A 19,946-nucleotide genomic window follows, 5' to 3' on the forward strand; every position below is an offset into this window, starting at 1 on the left:
AGACCGAAGCAAAAGGGTACTTTTACCTGTAGGCTGGGGAAGGAATTGCACGAGCTCGGCAGTTTAGTGATACTTTTGCTTCTTCGGATTCTTCTGGGTAGATGGTAGGCAGTGGTTGTTCTTCAAACACTGGCCCATGCTCCCTGCTGTCTTCTGCAATTACAACACATGGCTATTATAGCCAAGAGCCAACACCAAGGAGAAATACTGTGGCAAGTCACACTATTCACATTGGTACATAGTTAACATTTGTGCTGGTCTGATCTGGTCCATTCATTGGTAAGATATAACCTACCTTCTCATTGCCTCCTTTCCAAATACAGATACAGCAGCATAGGTTTCTTTAAAACCTCCTTGCCTTTCTTTGTGAACATCGGTAACGTTTTACCATTTGAACTGGTTGTCACCATGACAGCCCCTACCTGGTTGTTTCCAATGACAACACATACACCAAAGGAGTACTGAGTGGTTGCAGTTCTTCATTGCTTTCCACTGATATTCTCCCCTCACTGACAACACAGTCATTTTTACTGAGTTGTCAGTACACAACTTTAGACTAAAAGCCTATAAAAAGAGCCCACTTCCTACAAACAACTGTTTTCTGTAACATTCATTTATTAATCTTTGCCAAATAAAATTAAACTGGCATTTCTTCAGACAGAACCAGACAGATTGTGGGTAACTTCTGCACGTCATTAGTTAAGCTCTGAATTTCTTTATAATGTCTTCTTAATAATTTCTTAATAATTGATTGAATTCAGTATTAAATGTGCACATCTTAATTTATGGTCATATTGCGATGATACGCAATGTGCACCTTAAACCTCTTCAGGTCACAAAGTGACTAAATACTTATTCTATTGCTTTCATATCTGTTAGCCAAAGATAACATCTAATCAACATTTCAGCTTACAATCAAATCTAAACTCAATTAATTTTACGCTTCTTTCTTGACGGTGCAAGTACACAATGACTCCTTCCACATTGAAATCATCCAGGTCTGATCTTCCAAAGGTCCTTTGATTCCATTTCCATGTTTCTGGCAGATTCAATTCCTGAGTTGACTTGGTTGATTGAGATACTCAAACTGCAGAATTTCAAAGAATCTACAATCCCTATACCCTACCTCAGAAAGGATGGAAGACCAAGAGGCCACTTCATTGACAACTTGCCAACACCTGATCCATTGATTGCCATGGGCACAGAAAAGGTTATAATCAGGAGATACCCTAGCAGAAGGAGATTTGAAAGTGAAGCGATCACAATGATGGTCTTGGGAAAAGTAACTTTAACTTTGCAGTATGAGTAACTATTGCTGGAATGGCAACAGTGCATGAGGAACATTGCAGCAACACTGTTTGTCATCTTCTTACTGATAATGAAACATCCCACCGAATCCAACACTCTAATAAGCTGTGGAAATACCACACAAAATCTCATTTAAGCTTCTGAACATTTGCTCATCCCAGTGATATTCTGACACTTGGAATCAACGCTGATATCTCCACAAAGCATTGATATTTGGCACCTGATTCTGGTGCTCTAGTTGATGATAAATCTCATTTACTTTTTATTTTACCCGTTTGGAATAAAAGCAAAAAAGAGAACATCTCATTTATTAAACATTAGTAGCCAGCTTTAACTAAATTCCTAACAGTTTTCAAAAAAGGTTGTGGACTGACATCACAACTAAATTTCCGAATGGTCACCTCTGTGGCGTGGAAAAGTATTCAAATATGTATAAAGCCAATCTTCTGTAGCTATCAGTCTGATCAGTCTGAAGAAGGGTTTCGACCCAAAACATCGCCTATTTCCTTCGTTCCATAGATGCTGCCTCACCCACTGAGTTTCTCTAGCATTTTTGTCTACCTTCTGTCGCTATCTGAAGGCTTTGTGACAAGTATGCAAAGTGAGGATTTTGGAGATGTAATGAGATGTTCCAATTGGTATTAACCAAATCTGGTTTAACATTAATCCTGCTTAACAACAACAGGTTAATGCATGTATTGTAATCCTGGTCAGAGGTCACACCAGAGCATTAATCAGCTCCTGCTTTCATCCTGAGAACTTTGCTGATCATTTATCCTTTTTTTTTTATCCTCTAAGAGTTTTGTTTAAATCCACTTTTCTTGTTGTATTTATTTAATGTTTTGTTACCAACTCAGAGCATACACCAGCCAATGTTCATGACTTAGACGTTTGTCCCACCCTAAATGATGGGTCTTTAACTACCAAAGCTTTGCCCCAGACTTGGCTAAATTCAAGAGCTCACTCAAGCCAACACTGGTTTTATAAGAAAAAAACAAAATTGAAAACTGTGTTGGACATAAAATGCTGGAGTAAGTCAGCGGGTCAAGCAGCATCTCTGGAGAAAAGGAATAGGAGACGTCAAGACCCTTCTTCAGACTGAGAGTCAGGGGAATAGGAATCGAGAGATATAGAAGGTACATAGGACAAATGAATGAAAGATATGCAAAAATCAACAATGAACAAGATAAGGTGGAGCCCATAATGGTCAATTGCTGACTATGGGGTAGGTGATAACAAGTGAAACAGACAGTGTAACTCAGCAGGACAACAGTTAAACTAGTACGACAACTGGGGGAGAGACGGAGAGACAGGAGATACAAGGGTTACTTGAAGTTAGAGAAATCATATTCATACCGCTGGGTTGTATGAAATATGAGGTGCTGTTCCTATTTACGTTTGGCTTCACTGAAAACAGTGTTCCTATATTCTGCTTAAAGCAGGATAATGTGAAACTCTGCCATATTAAAATACGACTCAGTTATGATATCTCCATTCTGACCTGTGAATGACATGGCCTATGCCTCACTTACTGTAACAAATGAATGAGAGCTTTCCGTATACCAGTAGCAGTCGGGGATTAACTTGAATAAGAAAAACCACAAAAGACTGCTTGACTTATACTAAAGCTCTTGCGATCATCTCTGGATAGAAAAAATTAATAATGTATTTTCAATTCATAACAGAAAAGTCTCATAAGAGATGATGAAATATAAAATTGCCTTGAAGGCTCATATTTCATCCTAATAGGTTTATAGGCTAAAATTATGCCTACAATATTAATGCACAGACTACTTCGAACATTAACTGTATTAAGATTTTTTTTTCACCGTTTCAAGACAAAATTGTGGGTTAATATCTTGTAATAGTAGCATATCAGAGGAAATTTACAACAACACATTGAATATTTGTCAATGAATATTTGCCATTTAATTGTAAATCCAATTGCAATATTTGTCCTTGTAGGCTTGGTGATCGTTTCGTCGAATACCTCTGCTCGGTTCGCAATAACCAACCTGATCTCCCGGTGGCTCACCACTTCAACTCCCCCTTCCATTCCGAATCCGACCTTTCAGTCCTCGGCCTCCTCGATGGCCAGAATGAGGACCATCATAAACTGGAGGAGCAGCACCTAATATTTCTCTTGGGCAGTTTGCACCCCAGCGATATGAACATTGACCTCTAATTTCAGGTAGTCCCTACTTTCTCCGCCCCTTCTCAGCTCTCCCTCAGCCCACTGGCTCCACCTCTTCCTTTCTTCTTGCCCCCTCCCCCACCCGCACATCGGTCTGAAGAAGGGTTTCGAGCCGAAACGTTGCCTCCTTCGCTCCATAGTTGCTGCCTCACCCACTGAGTTTCTCCAGCATTTTTGTCTACCTGCAATATTTGTCCTCTCTGGTTCTAAGAAATTTAGAATGCTGTAGTGTTTCTGAATAGTCATGTATATCAACTGCTTAGGTGTATTAAAAAAAACGTGACCTATTCAAATGTAGAACACAAACACTCCCACAATATCTTTATTTATGAATGGGTTTTGATATAACAGGTGAGAAAAACAGACCGATTTTTAAGTATTAAACCTTGTGTTTGTAGTCTGCGCTGTGTGCACTATCTGATTCAAGTCTTTTGTTGTTTCCTGTCCAAGTTGTTGTGGTCATTCTGACCATCATAAATATGTGTTGCTGTAAAATCTTGCACTCATTGGGTTGATGAATTCAAAGTCAGGGTGGAGGAAAATCCATCAATTCACCTTCAATTTCATCGAATCAAAGAAAAATCCACCGTACAGACAGCTAGAGTGGGTTTGTCCAAAATTAAAGGATTGAAAGCGAGATTGAATAGCTGTCTTAGAAAGCAAAAAAAATGTTGTAGTATTTCATTCGAGAAGAGCCCAAGAAAAAACACCCAGCTCTGTTTTAACCAAACATCAATCCTTCATCCTTTTGACCTAACATAATACCATGACATAAGTCCTTGACATTCCTAATATGACATATTTGGTGATGAAAAATCAGCCCAACTGGTTGCAGTACTCGACAATGATCAAGTAAAAGGTGCCTGTCCCCAAGTCTAGCATCCTGAATAAAATTAGTATTACATCCATCATTGCTGAAACTCTCTCTTGCAATACTCTTAATTAGTAATAATTAATTTTACATTACTCTCTTAATTATTCTCTCTTAATTAATATAGAACTTTAAGCACTCGTAAATACAGACTGCATTCAGAGACTAATGTCGATAACTTTTGAAGAGAAGTGCAAACGCTAACTTTGCAAGACGATCAACAATCATGTTCTGTACAACAGGAATAAACTTCCTGGGAACTGTAACCGAACAACTGAGCGTTTTGTCCCAGGGCTGCCTCAGTTTCCATTGTACTGATCCTCAGATCATTAACTGTTAAACCAATTGCTAGCCTGCGTGGTTTATTCAGTCTGGTTTTTGATGGGAGTCTGAAAAAACTCTTGTTTGAATGATGCATTTTAATTCTAGTGTTAAGATTCACTCTTTCCAATCTCGGAACACTGACTGAAACTCAACATCAGTTTACGGAGAACTCAGAAGGAGCATCAGGCTCAAGCTCCACTCACTTCAAGGATGATCTAAAATAGCCTCCATCGGAACACCTCATGACATTGGTTTTGATTGAAATATACAGCATGGAAATAGGCCGCTGTGTCACAGCTCTAGCAATGGATTCAATCCAGACTTCCACTACTGTTTGTGTGGAGTTTGCATGTTTTTTCCTATGACTGCAAGGGTTTTCCCTAGAGCTGCAGTTAGACATATCCCAAAGACCTGTGGATTAGTAGATTAGTTAGTCACTAAAAAATATCACTGGTTTGTTGGTGAGTGGCAGAATCTCGGGGAAAAGTTGATGGCATTATGGAGAGAATGAGAAGTATTGGAGAAACAAAGAGCTGCAGATGCTGGTTTACCAAAGTCAGACAAAATGCTGGATTAACACAGCATGCCAGGCAGCATCGCTGGATAACATAGATAGGTGACATTTCAGACTGATTGCAGGGGTGGGAGGAAAGAAAGTTTGAAAGTATTTGGATAAGTGCTGGATAAGTATTGGCTTAGTAGAAATACATGGGCTGAATGGGTCAAAGAGTTCACCAGTCCAATAAAGTACCTCTGGCCCAAAACAGTTACTGTTTCTCTTCCCACAGTGGCTGTCTAACCTGCTAAGTTCTTTCCAGCATTTTCTGCTTTTATCTCAGATTTCCAGCTTTTTTTAAATTTTAATTTTCTGTATTATATCATTCTAAATGTATCATTGTGGGTAATCCCTCTATTACCTATTTGCTACAGTCGACATTTTATTTCATATTAACAATGGACATAACAAAGTTCTATAGTTGGGAACAATAATGGCACAAGGGGAAAAATACAACATTCCTGTCAAATGTCAATTAATTATGGATCAACCCTGTGCTCCAAATAATGAGGCCCAGTTCAGACTTACAGCTCCTGGGGTAAAACTGTACAACTATTAATGGATTGGTGTTGAACAATTGACAAGATTGTCAATATCAAGTTGTATGACAGAGTATGGCAAGTTTCTGATGCCATCTTCTTCAGGAAATTGAAATCTGGAAGTACGTTCACTGCCTCAGGACAAGACTGAGATTGAAAGGTTCAGGGACATTGAGACAGGTGTTGCCAATAAGATAAATGATCTGACTGGACAGTGCAGCAACAATGAAGGAAGGCGTGAATCACTGCTTATTAAGCAACTGCACCATTTAACACACATTTCTATCCTTGCTTTCCAGCACACCGTTTAATGGAGCATCGAAATCCAATGTTTCACTTCTACTATGTTTACATATGCTGTTGTGCTGCTGCAAGTAGGATTTTTTTTGTTCTGTCTGGGACATCTGACAATAAAACACTATTGACTCCAATTGTGATCGATAGCTCTTCTGACTTTTAGATAGAAGGTACAGGCAGAAGTGAACACATCTCAAAAATATAGCTCACCTTCACTGTTGAAGTTATGAGTTCACAAGTTTGGATTGCAATCGCAACACTAGAACAATCCAAGTCCAGTCATGTGAGGTGCAGATGGTTGAGAATCACTAATAGACACAAAATACTGGAGTAACTCAGTGGGACAGGCAGCATTTCTCGAGAGAGAGGGAATGGGTGACGTTTTGGGTCAAGACCCTTCTTCAGACTTTTTTCTGGGTTAAAATGCAGTCGTAGAGTCGGAGAGCAGAAGGAATCACAGAGGCGGAGCAGTGAGAGAGGATGTTGCTGAACGCTCATCAGAGAGAGGAGGAAAACTTCTTCAAAGTAGACATACCTGGAGGAGATTTTGCAGTGGAGCTGACAAAATGTGTAGGAAAGATCTGCAGATGCTGGTTTAAATTTAAGATAGACACAAAATGCTGGAGTAACTCAATAGCAATGTTACAAAATTTTGAGATTTAAAAAATCAAGTCTGCAATTTATCCCATCAGATAAAGCATAACAATAAGTTTAATTTGACACCAAATTCACTTTCATATCTCAAGTATTGAAAAAGTTATGGCCATTTTCATACTCGGAAATTAGCATCTTGTTCCCTATTGATTTTCAATGGACATTACAAAAAAGCTGTGATCTTGGATAATCAAAAGCCCATTTCTTAAGGAAAGATTAACATTTTTAAATAGCCTAAGTGTCCAAAGATTATTCACAAATAATTCACAATATAACATGATTTTTATATCTAATTTACATTAATTTATAGGCCAAATGGAAGGAATTTAGTGTTCAATTGCTGTAAATAAATGCCCATTTAAATCGGCTTTCTAGTGGGTTCATGTGGAACGCGCTGGTTTAGAACGTTGGCATAGCGCTGGATTAGTGCCCTCAAATGCCGAGAAAAATACTGCGGGATATAAAAAGCCCAAAATGAACTATTCGTTATAGATAACTTGATATATAGGGGTTATATATATGCCCCATTTAATGTAAAAATAAGGTACATACCTTTAATTGTTTGCTTTATAAAACCCTACACTACCTATATTATCGAGGCCTTAAAAAATAATAATACCTTTTGCGATTGTCTTTGCAGCGATTTTTATATGATTTACTAGGCTGAACATTGTGCGATTAGTAGCCTAGTAAAAATCGCGTTTTAAACCCGCCCCCCATCCAGGCCCAGTAAAAATCGCGTAATTTTAGAACTATATTATCGAGGCCTATAAAACTAATAAGACCGTTTGCGACAGTGTCTTTCAGCGATTTTTCGTTAATGATTTACTAGGCTGAACATGTGCGATTAGTACAGCCTAGTAAAAATCGCGTTTAAAACCCGCCCCCTCCAAACAGCGCCAAAATCGCGGCCATGGCTGAGGGCAGATTCCCAATGACGATTCAGGTAGGTTTTGTAACATACCTAAACTCAACAGGACAGGCAGCATCTCTGGAGAGAAGAAATGGATGATGTTTCGGGTCGAGACCCTTCTTCAGTTGTAAATTATTAGTTTAGTTTAGAGTTTAGTTTACAGATACAGTGTGGAAGCAGGCCCTTCAGCCCATCGAGTATGCACGGACAATGAACACCTATACACCAGTTCTATCCTACACACTAAGGACAATTTAAAGAAGCCAATTAACCTACAAATCTGCACGCCTTTGGAATGTGGGAGGAAACCGGAGCACCCAGAGAAAATCCACGCAGTCATGGTGAGAACGTAAAAAATCTGTACAAAAAACACCCATAGTCAGGATCGAACCCGGGTTTCAGGCGCTGTAAGACAGCAACTCTACCACTGTGCCGCCCACTTCTCATAGACAACTTCATAGGAGCTACAAGGAACCGTAGATGCCGGTCTACAGAAAAAGACAAAACTTTAGCCAGCCAGAAGGAGAAAGGTTCGTTTCCATGACTTGTAATCCACTTGGTATGAAATAAAACGAACGATTCCTCAAGCACATCAATATCACCAAAAGTGATTCTTCAGTGACATCCAATTTCTTCCTGTTGAGAATTTCTCAGTATTATCGATCCACTGACACCGCAAAGGGAGCGACTCTGAAAGTCTCCAGAAATAGTTGATCACAATCCACAAGGCAAAAATATCAGGCTGATGACTTTGTCAACCAGAGCCAGAACATACTTTGCATTTTTCATCAAAAGTGTAACAGGAATTTGCTTCCAAATACATTCTGACATTGACCACCATGACACCAATGTGTGTAAAATTCAAGTGTAAAATGTCATGCAAATCCTTGAAAAACCTGAACTGAATCTCTAATTCTCCATTCCAGTTTAAAACTTCAGTTGCAATCTGTACTTGTAATTGTGATGAAGAGAAGATCTCTACAATCAGACCAATCTGTACTATTCATTAGATGTAGAAACTTAGTGCATGGGGTTACACATCAAATAAGCATGCCCTGCAACCAACCATGTTCATGCCAACCAACTATCAACACTAATCCCACATTCCTCTTCACATTCAAGTTGCCTTGCTCATATGAAACTGTCCTTTGCAATTTTTTTATACGCATGTTAGCTTGCCATTTTTCAACATGATTGCTTTGAGAAATAGCGGAACAGGCCACATTCTGAGGAAAAGTTATTGAACGACAGTATTCTCAGAGCAGCTGGCAGAAAGGAGAAGAAGATTTTCATCTATGTACCTCTGGGCTGAAATCAGAATTCAGACCCGTGCTTTAAACTTCACAAGGCCTTCAAGATATCAAAAGCCAAACAAGCATTTGATGATGAGTTAATCATCTTGTAAGACATTTCCTGAGACAAAAACATGTCATTCAAACTAAATAAACAAGACGCCTTGAGCCCACTGCACCGTAGAGAATATCAAAGGAGTTTTGTGATTTCCAGCCACATTTTGGGTTTGCGGAGCTTCCAGCCGTGGGCGGTGCTGACTTTAACATCGTTGTATCCTGGGACCTCTTGCCGGGGATCGCCAGCGTTGAATCTCTGTTCAGCTTGGCATGTGGACTTTGGGACTCTGGTAGGAAATGGCCGATTTGAAAACTCCAAGCCGCTGAGAGTGTTTTCCGTTCCGATGCCGGAGCTCCGATCATCCCAGCGAGAGGGCGTGAAATATCGGGCCGCCCTTAGCGGCGACTGTGGAGAGCTCAAAGGCCCCGACCACGGGTGAACAAAGAGGAAGATGACTGAACTTTATTGCTTCCCTCACAGTGGGAAACGTCGATTCTGTTGTGTGGGGACGTTCATGTTAAATTCTATCGTGTATTGTGTTCTTTTTATTCGTATGGCTGTATGGTCATTCAAATCTCACTGTACCAATTGGTGCATGTGATAATAAATGTCTCTTGAACTCCTGAAGAATGAAATTTACAGAATTCTGGTTCAGGTTCACCGCTTGCTTCCTTATGTTTACTGAAGTGTCAGTATTTTCCTCCATCTTCAAACATACAAACGGGAAAAGAGATCTTCTCACATGCCAAATGAGGAACTTTGCTTGAAGGAAAACAGATAGGGTAAACAATCGGAAACTTTCTCTTCAGGGTGGAAATGTGAAAGATTTGAGGGCATAGCTTTCAGGCTTGAGGGGCAAAAGTCTTCACTGCTGCTTACATTCAGTGACTGATGTACAAGCACACCCAGCTCTCGGCATCTCCCCTTCTCCTAATCTACCTTCCTGTCCTTGCCACCAAAGTGGATAAGCTCACATTTGTCCACATTATACTGCATCTACCATGCTTCTGCCCACTCACCCAACCTATCCAAGTCCCCCTGCACCCTCATAGCATCCTCCTCGCTGTTCACACTGCCACCCAGCTTTATGTCATCCGCAAATTTAGAGATGTTACATTTAATTCCCTCGTCTAAATCGTTAACATATACTATAAACAACTGGGTTCCCAGCACCGAGCCTTGCGGCACCACAGTCACTGCCTGCCATTCTGAAAATGACCCGTTAATTCTTACTCTTTGCTTCCTGTCTGCCAATCAGTTCTCTATCCATGTGAATACCCTAACCCCTTTGCACACTTTTTTCTGGGAGATCCGGTTTCTTTCCACATTCTAAAGATGTACAGGTTTGTAGGTAGGTTAATAGCTTTTGGTAAGAATTTGTAAGTTGTTCCTAGTGTTAGTGTATGTGGTGATCGCTGGTCAACATGGACTCGGTGGACCGAAGAGCCTCTTTTCACTTTGTATCTGTAAACTAAACTAAACTAAGGTGAATTCGCTCCACGGATCATTTTGTGATCAGTTATTTCAGGTCAAGGCAGCAGAATTGGGCTATGACTATCACACAAGTGCAGCACAAAACATTGATCAAAGAGTAACAGGACTTTGTCCAGGGTTCTGCTTCCAGCTTCACGCAAACCTCAAGAGTGTGCACTGGCAGAGATTGCACTGGATGGTCAGGCACAGGTTTAACTTCTGGGACACTTTGCTATGAGTTGCGGAAGGCTCATCTTCTTGTAGTTTCGAACAGCACTACAGACCCTGCGTTATCTTATGATTTTCTATTTTTCTTGGACATGGAGGCCAAGAGGGATGATTGAAGAAAGGCGCTGGGTACCTGTAGAAGGTTGCGAAAGTTAAGAATTATTTTCTGGGACACCATCAACCTCTTCACACGGCACCCACACCACTCACTAATAAATACAAGAGAATGACGTTTTTTTTTAAGTTTAGGTTTTAAGTTTATAGGCCAAGTATTCACATACAAGGAATTTGCTTTGGTGCTCCGCCCGCAAGTGACAACATGACATACAATGATGACATATAAAACATTAATAATAAAACATTATTGATTAAACATGTAAATTAAATGAAATACCAGAGCAAAAGCAGGCTACAGAGTTTTGGTTATTGAGTAGAGCTACTACTCGTGGAATAAAACTACTTTTTATGTCTGGCTGTAGCAGCTTTGACAATCCGGTCGCCTTCCAGAGGGAAGTGATTCAAACAGTTTGTGGCCAGGGTGAGAGGGGTCAAAAATGATCTTCTCCGCTCGTTTCCTGGCCCTTGCAGTGTACAGTTTGTCAATGGAGAGAAGGTTGCAGCCAATAACCTTCTCAGCTGATCGGACGATTCGCTGCAGCCTCCAGATGTCGTGCTTGGTGGCTGAGCCAAACCAGACCACGATGAAGGTGAGGACAGACTCTACAAAGGCCGTATAGAATTGGACCATCATTGCCTGTGGCAGATTGTGCTTCCTCAGCTGCCGCAGGAAGTACATCCTCTGTTGTGCCTTTTTGACTGTGGAGTCGCTGGTGTGTCCCCCATTTAAGGTCCTTGAAGATGATGGATCCCAGGAACATAAAATAATCCACAGATGTGACAGTGTTGTTGTTGATGGTGAGTGGGGTAAGGGGAGGGGGAGCTCTCCTAAAGTCTACAATCAATTCCACCGTCTTAATTCAGATTCAGATTCCACCGTCTTGCATTTAGCATCTCCCTTAAAAGCATTGAGCTCCAGGTTGTTGCGATGGCACCAGGACGCCAGGTGTGTCACTTCTGCACATGAAGGAGCTACCTTGAGTACGCCATGGTATTAATCAGTACCTCATTTAAGAATACTTTTGCGTAAGTCTTTCAAGCAGTAACCTCCATCTGTCGTGATAAATTGGCTCATTCTTTTCAGTTACAACCTTCTTATTATTTCCTCCCATTCTACCACTTTGATTAGCACTTCACTGCTTAAGTGTAAGAAGATGGAGACACAAGTCCTGGAGACACACTAAAGCATTTAATATGCAATGAATTACTTTATAAATGGAACAGGAATTCTTTGAACAAAAGGAATGCTGAATATTCATGCAAAATCCCATCAGAAAGGATCATTACCAATTAATTGGGTGTTGTTGACTTACATTGCAAGAGGAATATTAGCTACGAACCCCCATCTTATGGGAATAGTGTAACACCATCTGTAACTATGCCACATGAATAGGAAGATGGGGCAAGTATTCACAGCGATAGTAGTCCCTGTGTCAACAGCACTGCTTAAGATGTCAGCCTCAACAGGGAGCTACATTCGATGGATACCCGAGCTCCTGACTGGACTGAAAGGAGGTCAGGTCAAACCTTCTCTACGGGTGTTACATTTGGGTCTCTTGAGCTTCAGCACATGAAGAAACTCTTCAATGTGTGCACAAGGCTCAGACTCACAAGGGGTATTGGCCCACCTAAAACCATACTCTCCACATAACTGTGTAGGAAGGAACCGCAAATGCTGGTTTACATTGAAGATAGACACAAAATGCTGAAGTAACTCAACGGGATAGGCAGCATCTATGGAGAGAAGGGATGGGTGATGTATTGGGTCGACACCCTTCTCGAGAAATGCTGCCTGTAGGGCTGATTACTGTAGCATTTAGTGTCTCTCCACATAACTGCTTTGCGTGACCTGTCCATTCAGGACCATCCTGCTCAGTGGCACGGTGTGAACAGAATCCCACCCATGCCCACAATGGAAAGATCAATCCCCCCCAACTACATCTCAAACTGATACAAGTACTTTCTTGCTCTTTCTGGTGACAGATCAGAATCCAGAATTTTTCAATGGTATTAATCAGCTATAGGTGACTGATAGCCCAGGCATCACACTCACCAGACTCTCTGATCTGAGCCAGCGGTGTTAGGTACAATAGATTGATGGCTGCACATTGTACTTCCCCAATTCTGTTCTATTGAAGTCCAAATTTTCAACTGTGTTGCATTATATATATAATGGCTGTTTAGTACAAGTTTCAAAGGACATGTTTACATGATCCTAAATATCTGCTGGTATGATTAAATGACAATTGAAGAGTTTTAAGTTGAGATCTATATATTCTTGAACCCAGATAGTCAGGCTTATGTGTGAACCACAGGCAGATGACAGAGCCCTCAAACAGTTACCCACACGATTGTGTTCTTGCATTGTCCAGCATCTTCAGCAACTGTGAGTTATTGATTTAAGAACTATATCGCAGAGGCACATATGCTTGTTAATTACTTACAGCAGAGGAAGCATCATGTAGAAATGCCATCTGTTTGATTTCTTACAAAGGAGGTTCACATCCTTTACAGCCTCAAGACAAACACATGTGTAATATCTTCAATAAATCTACCCTTTCTCTGAGTGTTAGGTTCTCTCCAGAGGGAACTCCGTTTGGCCTCATGCCCAATGCCTGCTGTGCCTCACTTGATAACATTCTTAACCAGAGTCATAGGCTGGTAGGTTCAAGCTCTCTATATTCTCTCAGTGGACGTTGGCTTCATTGGCAAGGCTAGAAGTGGCTGCCTAGTCTGATCTGCTCTTGAAACCGCGGTCCCCAGCTAGGAAGCGACCGTTCCAGGTGGCCCAGCTGCTGTGAGGACTCTCCCAACGCCGGGGCAACACCACCCGGCCAAAACGGCCAGGAGCATCGGGCCTCCGTAGAGGCAATTGTGGTGGCCTCAATAGGCCTGACTTTGGGTGAACTGGGGATGGGGACTGGACATTGTGCCTGCCCCCACAGTGGTATCCACTATGGAGGGATGATTTTTTTTGTGTGTAAGTTAATATGTTAATCTGTGTCCAAGATGGCTGTCGGAAGGGAGAGTGGACGCTGGCACGCTTTAGCTGCTCTCTCTTCACATTGTGTTTTTTGATTTTTTGTCTTTGGAGCGATTTCTGTCTTTAATTTGTGTACTGGTGATGTCCTTATTATTTATTTTACTCTGACTGTATGTTTTTTCTCTTCTGTTAATTTCTGTACGATGTCCTTGAGACTTTGAAAGGCGCCCGAAAATAAAATTTATTATTATTATTATTATTATTATTATTATTATTATTATTATTATTATTATTATTAACAGCTTCCACTTCCTTCTATTACTTAAACAAAGGATTTAAAAACAAAATGCATGTTGGCCCTAATAGGCCCAACTTAAGAAACATTTGGCATTGTGATTTTGAAAATATTTTCACTGAATTTACATAAAGCAAACTGCAATTTTCCAAGTAGCTATACAGCACAGGAACAATCCCTTCAGCCCAACTTGTCCATACTAACCAATTTGCTAAACCAAGCAAATGCAACTTGACTGTGCCAAGCCCATATCCCTTCAACCCATTCCTAAATATGTACATATCAAAATGTCTGTTAAATGTTGTAATTCTACCGCCTGTTATTTTCCTCTGGCAGGTCATCACATATATCCACCATTCACTGTGTTAAAAAAAAAATTTAAATCTTTATCCATCTCATCTTAAAACTATGCCCTAATGTTTTAGACTCTCTCACCTGGGGAAAAGACTTTGGCTATTCACCTTACCCACAGTCAGAGCTGTTGATTCAGTTTAGTTTAGAAACAGCATGGAAGCAGGCCTTTCGGCCCACCGAGTCCGTGGCGACCAGCGATGCCAGTTACACTTGCACACACTACACGTTAGGGACAATTTGCAATTTTTACTTAAGCCAATTAATCATTAAACCTGTACATCTTTGGAGTGTGGGAGGGAACCAGAGCAGCCCTGGAAAACCCACACGGTCACAGGGAGTATGTACAAATTCTGTACAGATAGCGCCCGGTTAAAACCCGGGTGCTGTAAGGCAGCAACTCTACTGCTGCGCCGCTGGTATGCACCTTTAATTAACCTACATGCCATATGGTCAGAAAACAAAATAATAATGTTTAACTTTTTAAAGAGGTGCTGCTATGCCGTAACATCACAAAAAAAAACACTGCCTATAGTTCTTATGTTATAACCTCCACAAAGTCATCCACCAGCCTCTTGGGCTCCAAGGAAAATATGGCCCAGCCTATCCAGCCTTGCTTTATAATTCAAAGCTTCCAGACCCAGCACCATCCTTGCAAATCTCCTCTGCACCCTTTCCAGTTTCATGGCATTATCCCTGGAGCAGGGCAACCAGAACTGTACTCCCAACGTGGCTTTCCAACGTTACACAATAGCTTGATCAATGGAGGCAAATGTGCCAAATGTCTTCTTCTTTACTCAGTCTTCGTAAGTAGCCACTAACTGTGAACAGTATACCTGCACCCCTTTGTCTTACAATTCTACAACACTGCCCAGGGCCCTGCCATTTATTGTGTGTGTCCTGCCCTAGTTGTCTTAACAAAACGCAGCACCGCACATTCACCTGAAATAAACTGCAGCCGCCATTCCTCGGCCCACATCCATCAAGTCTATTTGCCGAACTAGAACAATCGAAGCTTTTTCAACCAAGCAATAGTGCATTGCTGAAAGGAAGGGAAAGCCCTTTGAGTAAACACCATTCAGCATTAGTAGAGGAGCTGAGGAATTCCTTTCAACATTGCTATTTTATTAGCTTGTAAGTTAAATGGAGGAATTTCCTGCCTCATTTACTTGTAAGTTCAACCGTTCTTACGGGATGTACTGAACAAGTTAAAATTCTGCTGAAGGATCTCAACCTTGAACGTCACCTATTCCTTTTCTCCAGAGATGACCTGCTGAGTTACTCCAGCTTCTTGTGTCTGTCTTAAGTTAAAATTATAGTTTGTTCTTTAGCTAAATTGAACAATCAGCTCAACATGAACATGTGAAATCGCCCTGAGCATATTAGGTTAAGTCGTATCTACAGTATAAAGATAAATTACAGCTTATTCCTCACAATGCCAACAAGCATTATGGATGCACTGTAATGGTGAGGATGGGGGGGGGGGGGGGGGAGGGTCCAGAAATCACTGTCCTACTAAACTTGCGAAGCTGTCCTAAGTCTTTTGGGTTATCTCATACCCATGGTATAAAGCCAAAGGACAGAATGTTCCTCTCAACAACAAGCATTACAGTTGTACAGTTACAGTGAAGATCAGGAGCTCCAGTCATCACAAACAAATGCCAACTCATCCAGATTTGAAAAAGTTTGCATTCTTTTGAATAAATCCTCAATACTGAGATAGTTCAGGAATGGTTGATTGTCTATACTTCCCATATACCAAAAACAAGACAATTCTTAAAACGTAAGGCGTAACATACTGTAGGTTGTGTTAAATGTGCAGTTACTGGATTTATCAGCACACTTGCTAATAATGCTATATTTATACGAATGCATTGCAAAGACAGATCATTAACATTGGACGTTCCATAAAACTTGTGATGAAATACTATTCCTCCATCCGAAGAGTATCTCACCAATTTAATGCAGTAGCATATTAAGAAAGCATCCAAAAGACCACACATTTCCATTGATCATAGGCCCATAGTATGTTAAACATTTGTGCAGTAATCATGAATGCTCTGACAGCCAGTTGACATACATTATTCAGATTTAAATAGAATACATGTTAACTGAAGTTAAAGTCCCTGATAAACTGAAATCTTAAACATACAGGGCATCAGTCAGCATGATGTTTCCAATGTTACTTTCTTTTCTTTGATTTACATCTTTGAACATCCATCTTAAATCTCTAAGCACACAATTTCCTCGACGGGAAAATCCTCAGATTTTCATTCTGTCATCGCTCAATGTACATCATTCTGTTGAGATGAATACTCAGAGCATGGAAAGGATTACCGTCCGACAAGTAATGGCATGGATTCTATTTAGCAGATATATCACCAGGAGGTTATTTGAAGTTACTAGAAGAAAATATTCAACCAAAAACTACAGGGAATTTGCTGCATAGAAATACACCAGGACTATCCTTGGATTATTGGGTTTGTTTATCTCTGGATACAAAGAGCATTCCTGCCTACTTGGTGACATTCCCACTCTCTGTAAGTCATGAATAACAGTTATATATATATATATATATATATACACACACACACACATATAAACAAATAATAATTTTACACCAAGGGAAATGTAATTTTACACACAAGGCCACCTAGGGGCATTGTACGTATGAACAGAAAGCCCACTGGCTTTACTGTGTCTGCACATATTAAGTTTACAATCTCCTTTCCACAATATACTACACTGCGTGGCAAGCCAGAAGACAATACTTGTTTAATCAAGTCTGTCAAATGTACCAATAGCTCACTGATAATTTTCAATGCCAACAGATGTGGCTTTGTTTTGCACTGAGATTATGTTCCACTTACCATGAAGATTCCCTTGTACTTACTACAATAGAGTTTGCATTCATGTGAAGAAATCCTTTAGTTAAGACCTTGTGTTTTGACAGTGGAAGAACAGTGACAATATTCAGCTGGATCTGACAAACCAGGCACTTCCAAATCTATGCTGTCACCATAGATTTTATACATTTCATGCTGATACAGCTAGATCAAATTGCTCTTCTTCCTCCACGCAAGTGGCATATTGGTACATATATCAATTAATAAGAAATCCCATTCATCTTTACCATACACTTATTCACTCTGTGCCTTGAAGCTCACACCATGTCTACTGCACACTAAAATCCCAGTGTAAAGAAAATCTTGGATAATGAAGAGCTGATCCAGTTATTGAAATTTGGTAAATATTCTCACACTTTTGGGAGCAGATATTATGATCAAGGTGGTAACTGGGAATGGAGCAATAGATCACCCGAACCTTCAGATTGTCAGCTGGTTACACAGTGGAGTAGAACATTGCAGCTCCATAAACGTTGCTGCATCTTTGATGCACATAAATTACCGTCTTGTTGTATTGACAGGATGACATTCCGTGATCATCAACGAATCAAGTTATTTTCTAAAACTGGTCTAAATAAAGTTACAATAGCCCATTAATCCATGGATACACGTGACAAACAGAGTAAAAGCTGAAGGAGGGCACGTTCTCTAGTTGCCATGCAGTCACTTATCCAACAGACTTCATAAAAGCATTGCTTTCAATCACATTGCATGAACTCCAGTCAGGATACTTTTAATGTGAATTAGTAAATATAACACAAAGTAAGCAGGGACTCATTGGACTTAACTGCTGAAACATGCAGACAATAAGGGATAGGGTTTGCATGAACCCAATGCTTTTTCTCTGCATTTCATCCGACTGATGATCAATGGCATTGAAAAAGCGCAATGAATGTGTTAATCGTCCCACTACAACGGGCATTGTAACAGAAGCTGGGGGTGCAGAAATGACTTTATCATGAAAATTCAGTCCTGACCTTGACGTGCTTTGCACCTGCAATCATGCCAAGGGGAGCAGCAGAAAACCCTTCACGTCTATATCACGCCCAACCTTCAACTTACCCGCCAAGCAGAAAATGAATGACAATGCAAAAAAATGACTGAACTGGAACCACATTCTCAGCTCTGGACCAAATTGGATGGCATTAATCTCCAAAGGGATGTTCTCTTGCTGGTCCGGTTGTTAGTTCACCAGTCTACCTGCAAAAAATGACAAGAGAGAATAAAAGTGAACACAGGCGTCATCATAAGTCATTTTACCAGTTGCTGAATTATCTTGCACTAAATAATACACCTTTATCCTGTATGCGTACACTGTGGACGGCTTGATTGATGTGCTGTGAGAATATAGTCTTTTTGTTGACTGGATAGCACGTAACAATTACTTATGTACCTACCTACCTGTTACATGCGGCAATAAGAAACTAAATTAAAATGTTCATACAGAATCAGAGCTATAACGATAAAAGAGTGTTTATTACACCAGATCATAACATATCCCTTAGAGTTAGCTTTCTATTTCAAACACGACCGCTCATCTCAGCCACACACCCACTGAAACTGAACCTACTATTTATCACTCCCTTTCACTATGGGTGGCACAGTGGCGCAGTTGGTCAGCACAATAGCACAGCTGGTAGAGCTACTGCTTCACAGAACCAGAGACTCAGGTTCTGTCTGTCTGTATGGAGTTTGCACCTGAGACCACATGTGTTTCCTCCGAGTGCTCCGGTTTCCTCGCACATTCTACAGATGTGCGTTAGTAGGTCAGTTGGCCTTTGTAAAACAAATTGCCCCTACTGTGTAAAGAGTGGATGAGAACGTGGTATAACATAGAACCAGTGTGGATGGGAGATCAATGGTCAGAAGGATTTGGTGAACCGGAAGGCCTGTTTCCATGCTGTATCTCAAAACTAAGCTAAATTATAGCACGTAAAGTATCATAACATAACCATCCTCATAGTGTATCAATACACCCCGCAAAACCCATCAACACCTTGTATTAACGCCCCCACTGAAGCCCATAACCCTCCATTCTCCTGCTTAAGACCTTCTCACAGCACATCAACAGACTCATAGAAACTCATCTCAGGAGCACATGGAATATTCCATCATAGCCCACTCCCGCAGACCACTGACACTCCCAGCCACGACCATTCCCCTAAGAGTCAGTCTCTACATTCTCTCTTTGAAGCTGTTGCCTCTGAGGTATTAACTTTTCCATGGCGAAACCTAACTATATGTAATAACCCCCAACATCAGAATACCCAAACATTTCACAATACTTGGGCTATACGTTCCGAAAAAAAACTTGCTATACAGTAAATATTGCAGCACATATTTTTGCATAGAAAATAAAGCAGGCCAAAGGCAAGGCCTGAAGAAGGGTCGCGACCCATAAAATCATTTAATTCATTTTCTCCAGAGATACTGCCTGACCCGCTAAGTAACTCCAACATTTTGTGTCTATTTTCCTTGTAATCACATACTTTGATAATGGGCAATAATAAATTCCTCTCAAACCCCAGCCATCACATTGGGGATGTTCACTGATGTCTTTAATTCTCTGCTATAAATAACAATGTAT

The 19,946-nt window shown here is 40.6% G+C and overlaps 1 protein-coding gene across 5 annotated transcripts in view; it reads right to left on the reverse strand.

Moving 5' to 3' along the window:
- Nucleotides 1–19,946, reverse strand: part of LOC129706216 (contactin-1-like) — a 427,793-nt gene that overhangs the window by 233,060 nt on the left and 174,787 nt on the right. For 4 of the 5 annotated variants that reach the window (XM_055650289.1, XM_055650292.1, XM_055650287.1 and 1 more), the window contains 2 exons: nucleotides 18,422–18,559; nucleotides 27–153 (listed from right to left, as the gene is read on the reverse strand). In XM_055650289.1, the coding sequence (XP_055506264.1) occupies nucleotides 27–153; nucleotides 18,422–18,476 (182 nt within the window). In that variant the 5' untranslated portion in view covers nucleotides 18,477–18,559. The remainder of the gene's footprint in view (nucleotides 1–26; nucleotides 154–18,421; nucleotides 18,560–19,946) is intronic. The other variant, XM_055650290.1, reaches the window with a different exon arrangement.

The sequence above is a fragment of the Leucoraja erinacea genome, chromosome 19, assembly GCF_028641065.1.
Source record: "Leucoraja erinacea ecotype New England chromosome 19, Leri_hhj_1, whole genome shotgun sequence".
Lineage (NCBI taxonomy): Eukaryota > Metazoa > Chordata > Chondrichthyes > Rajiformes > Rajidae > Leucoraja > Leucoraja erinaceus.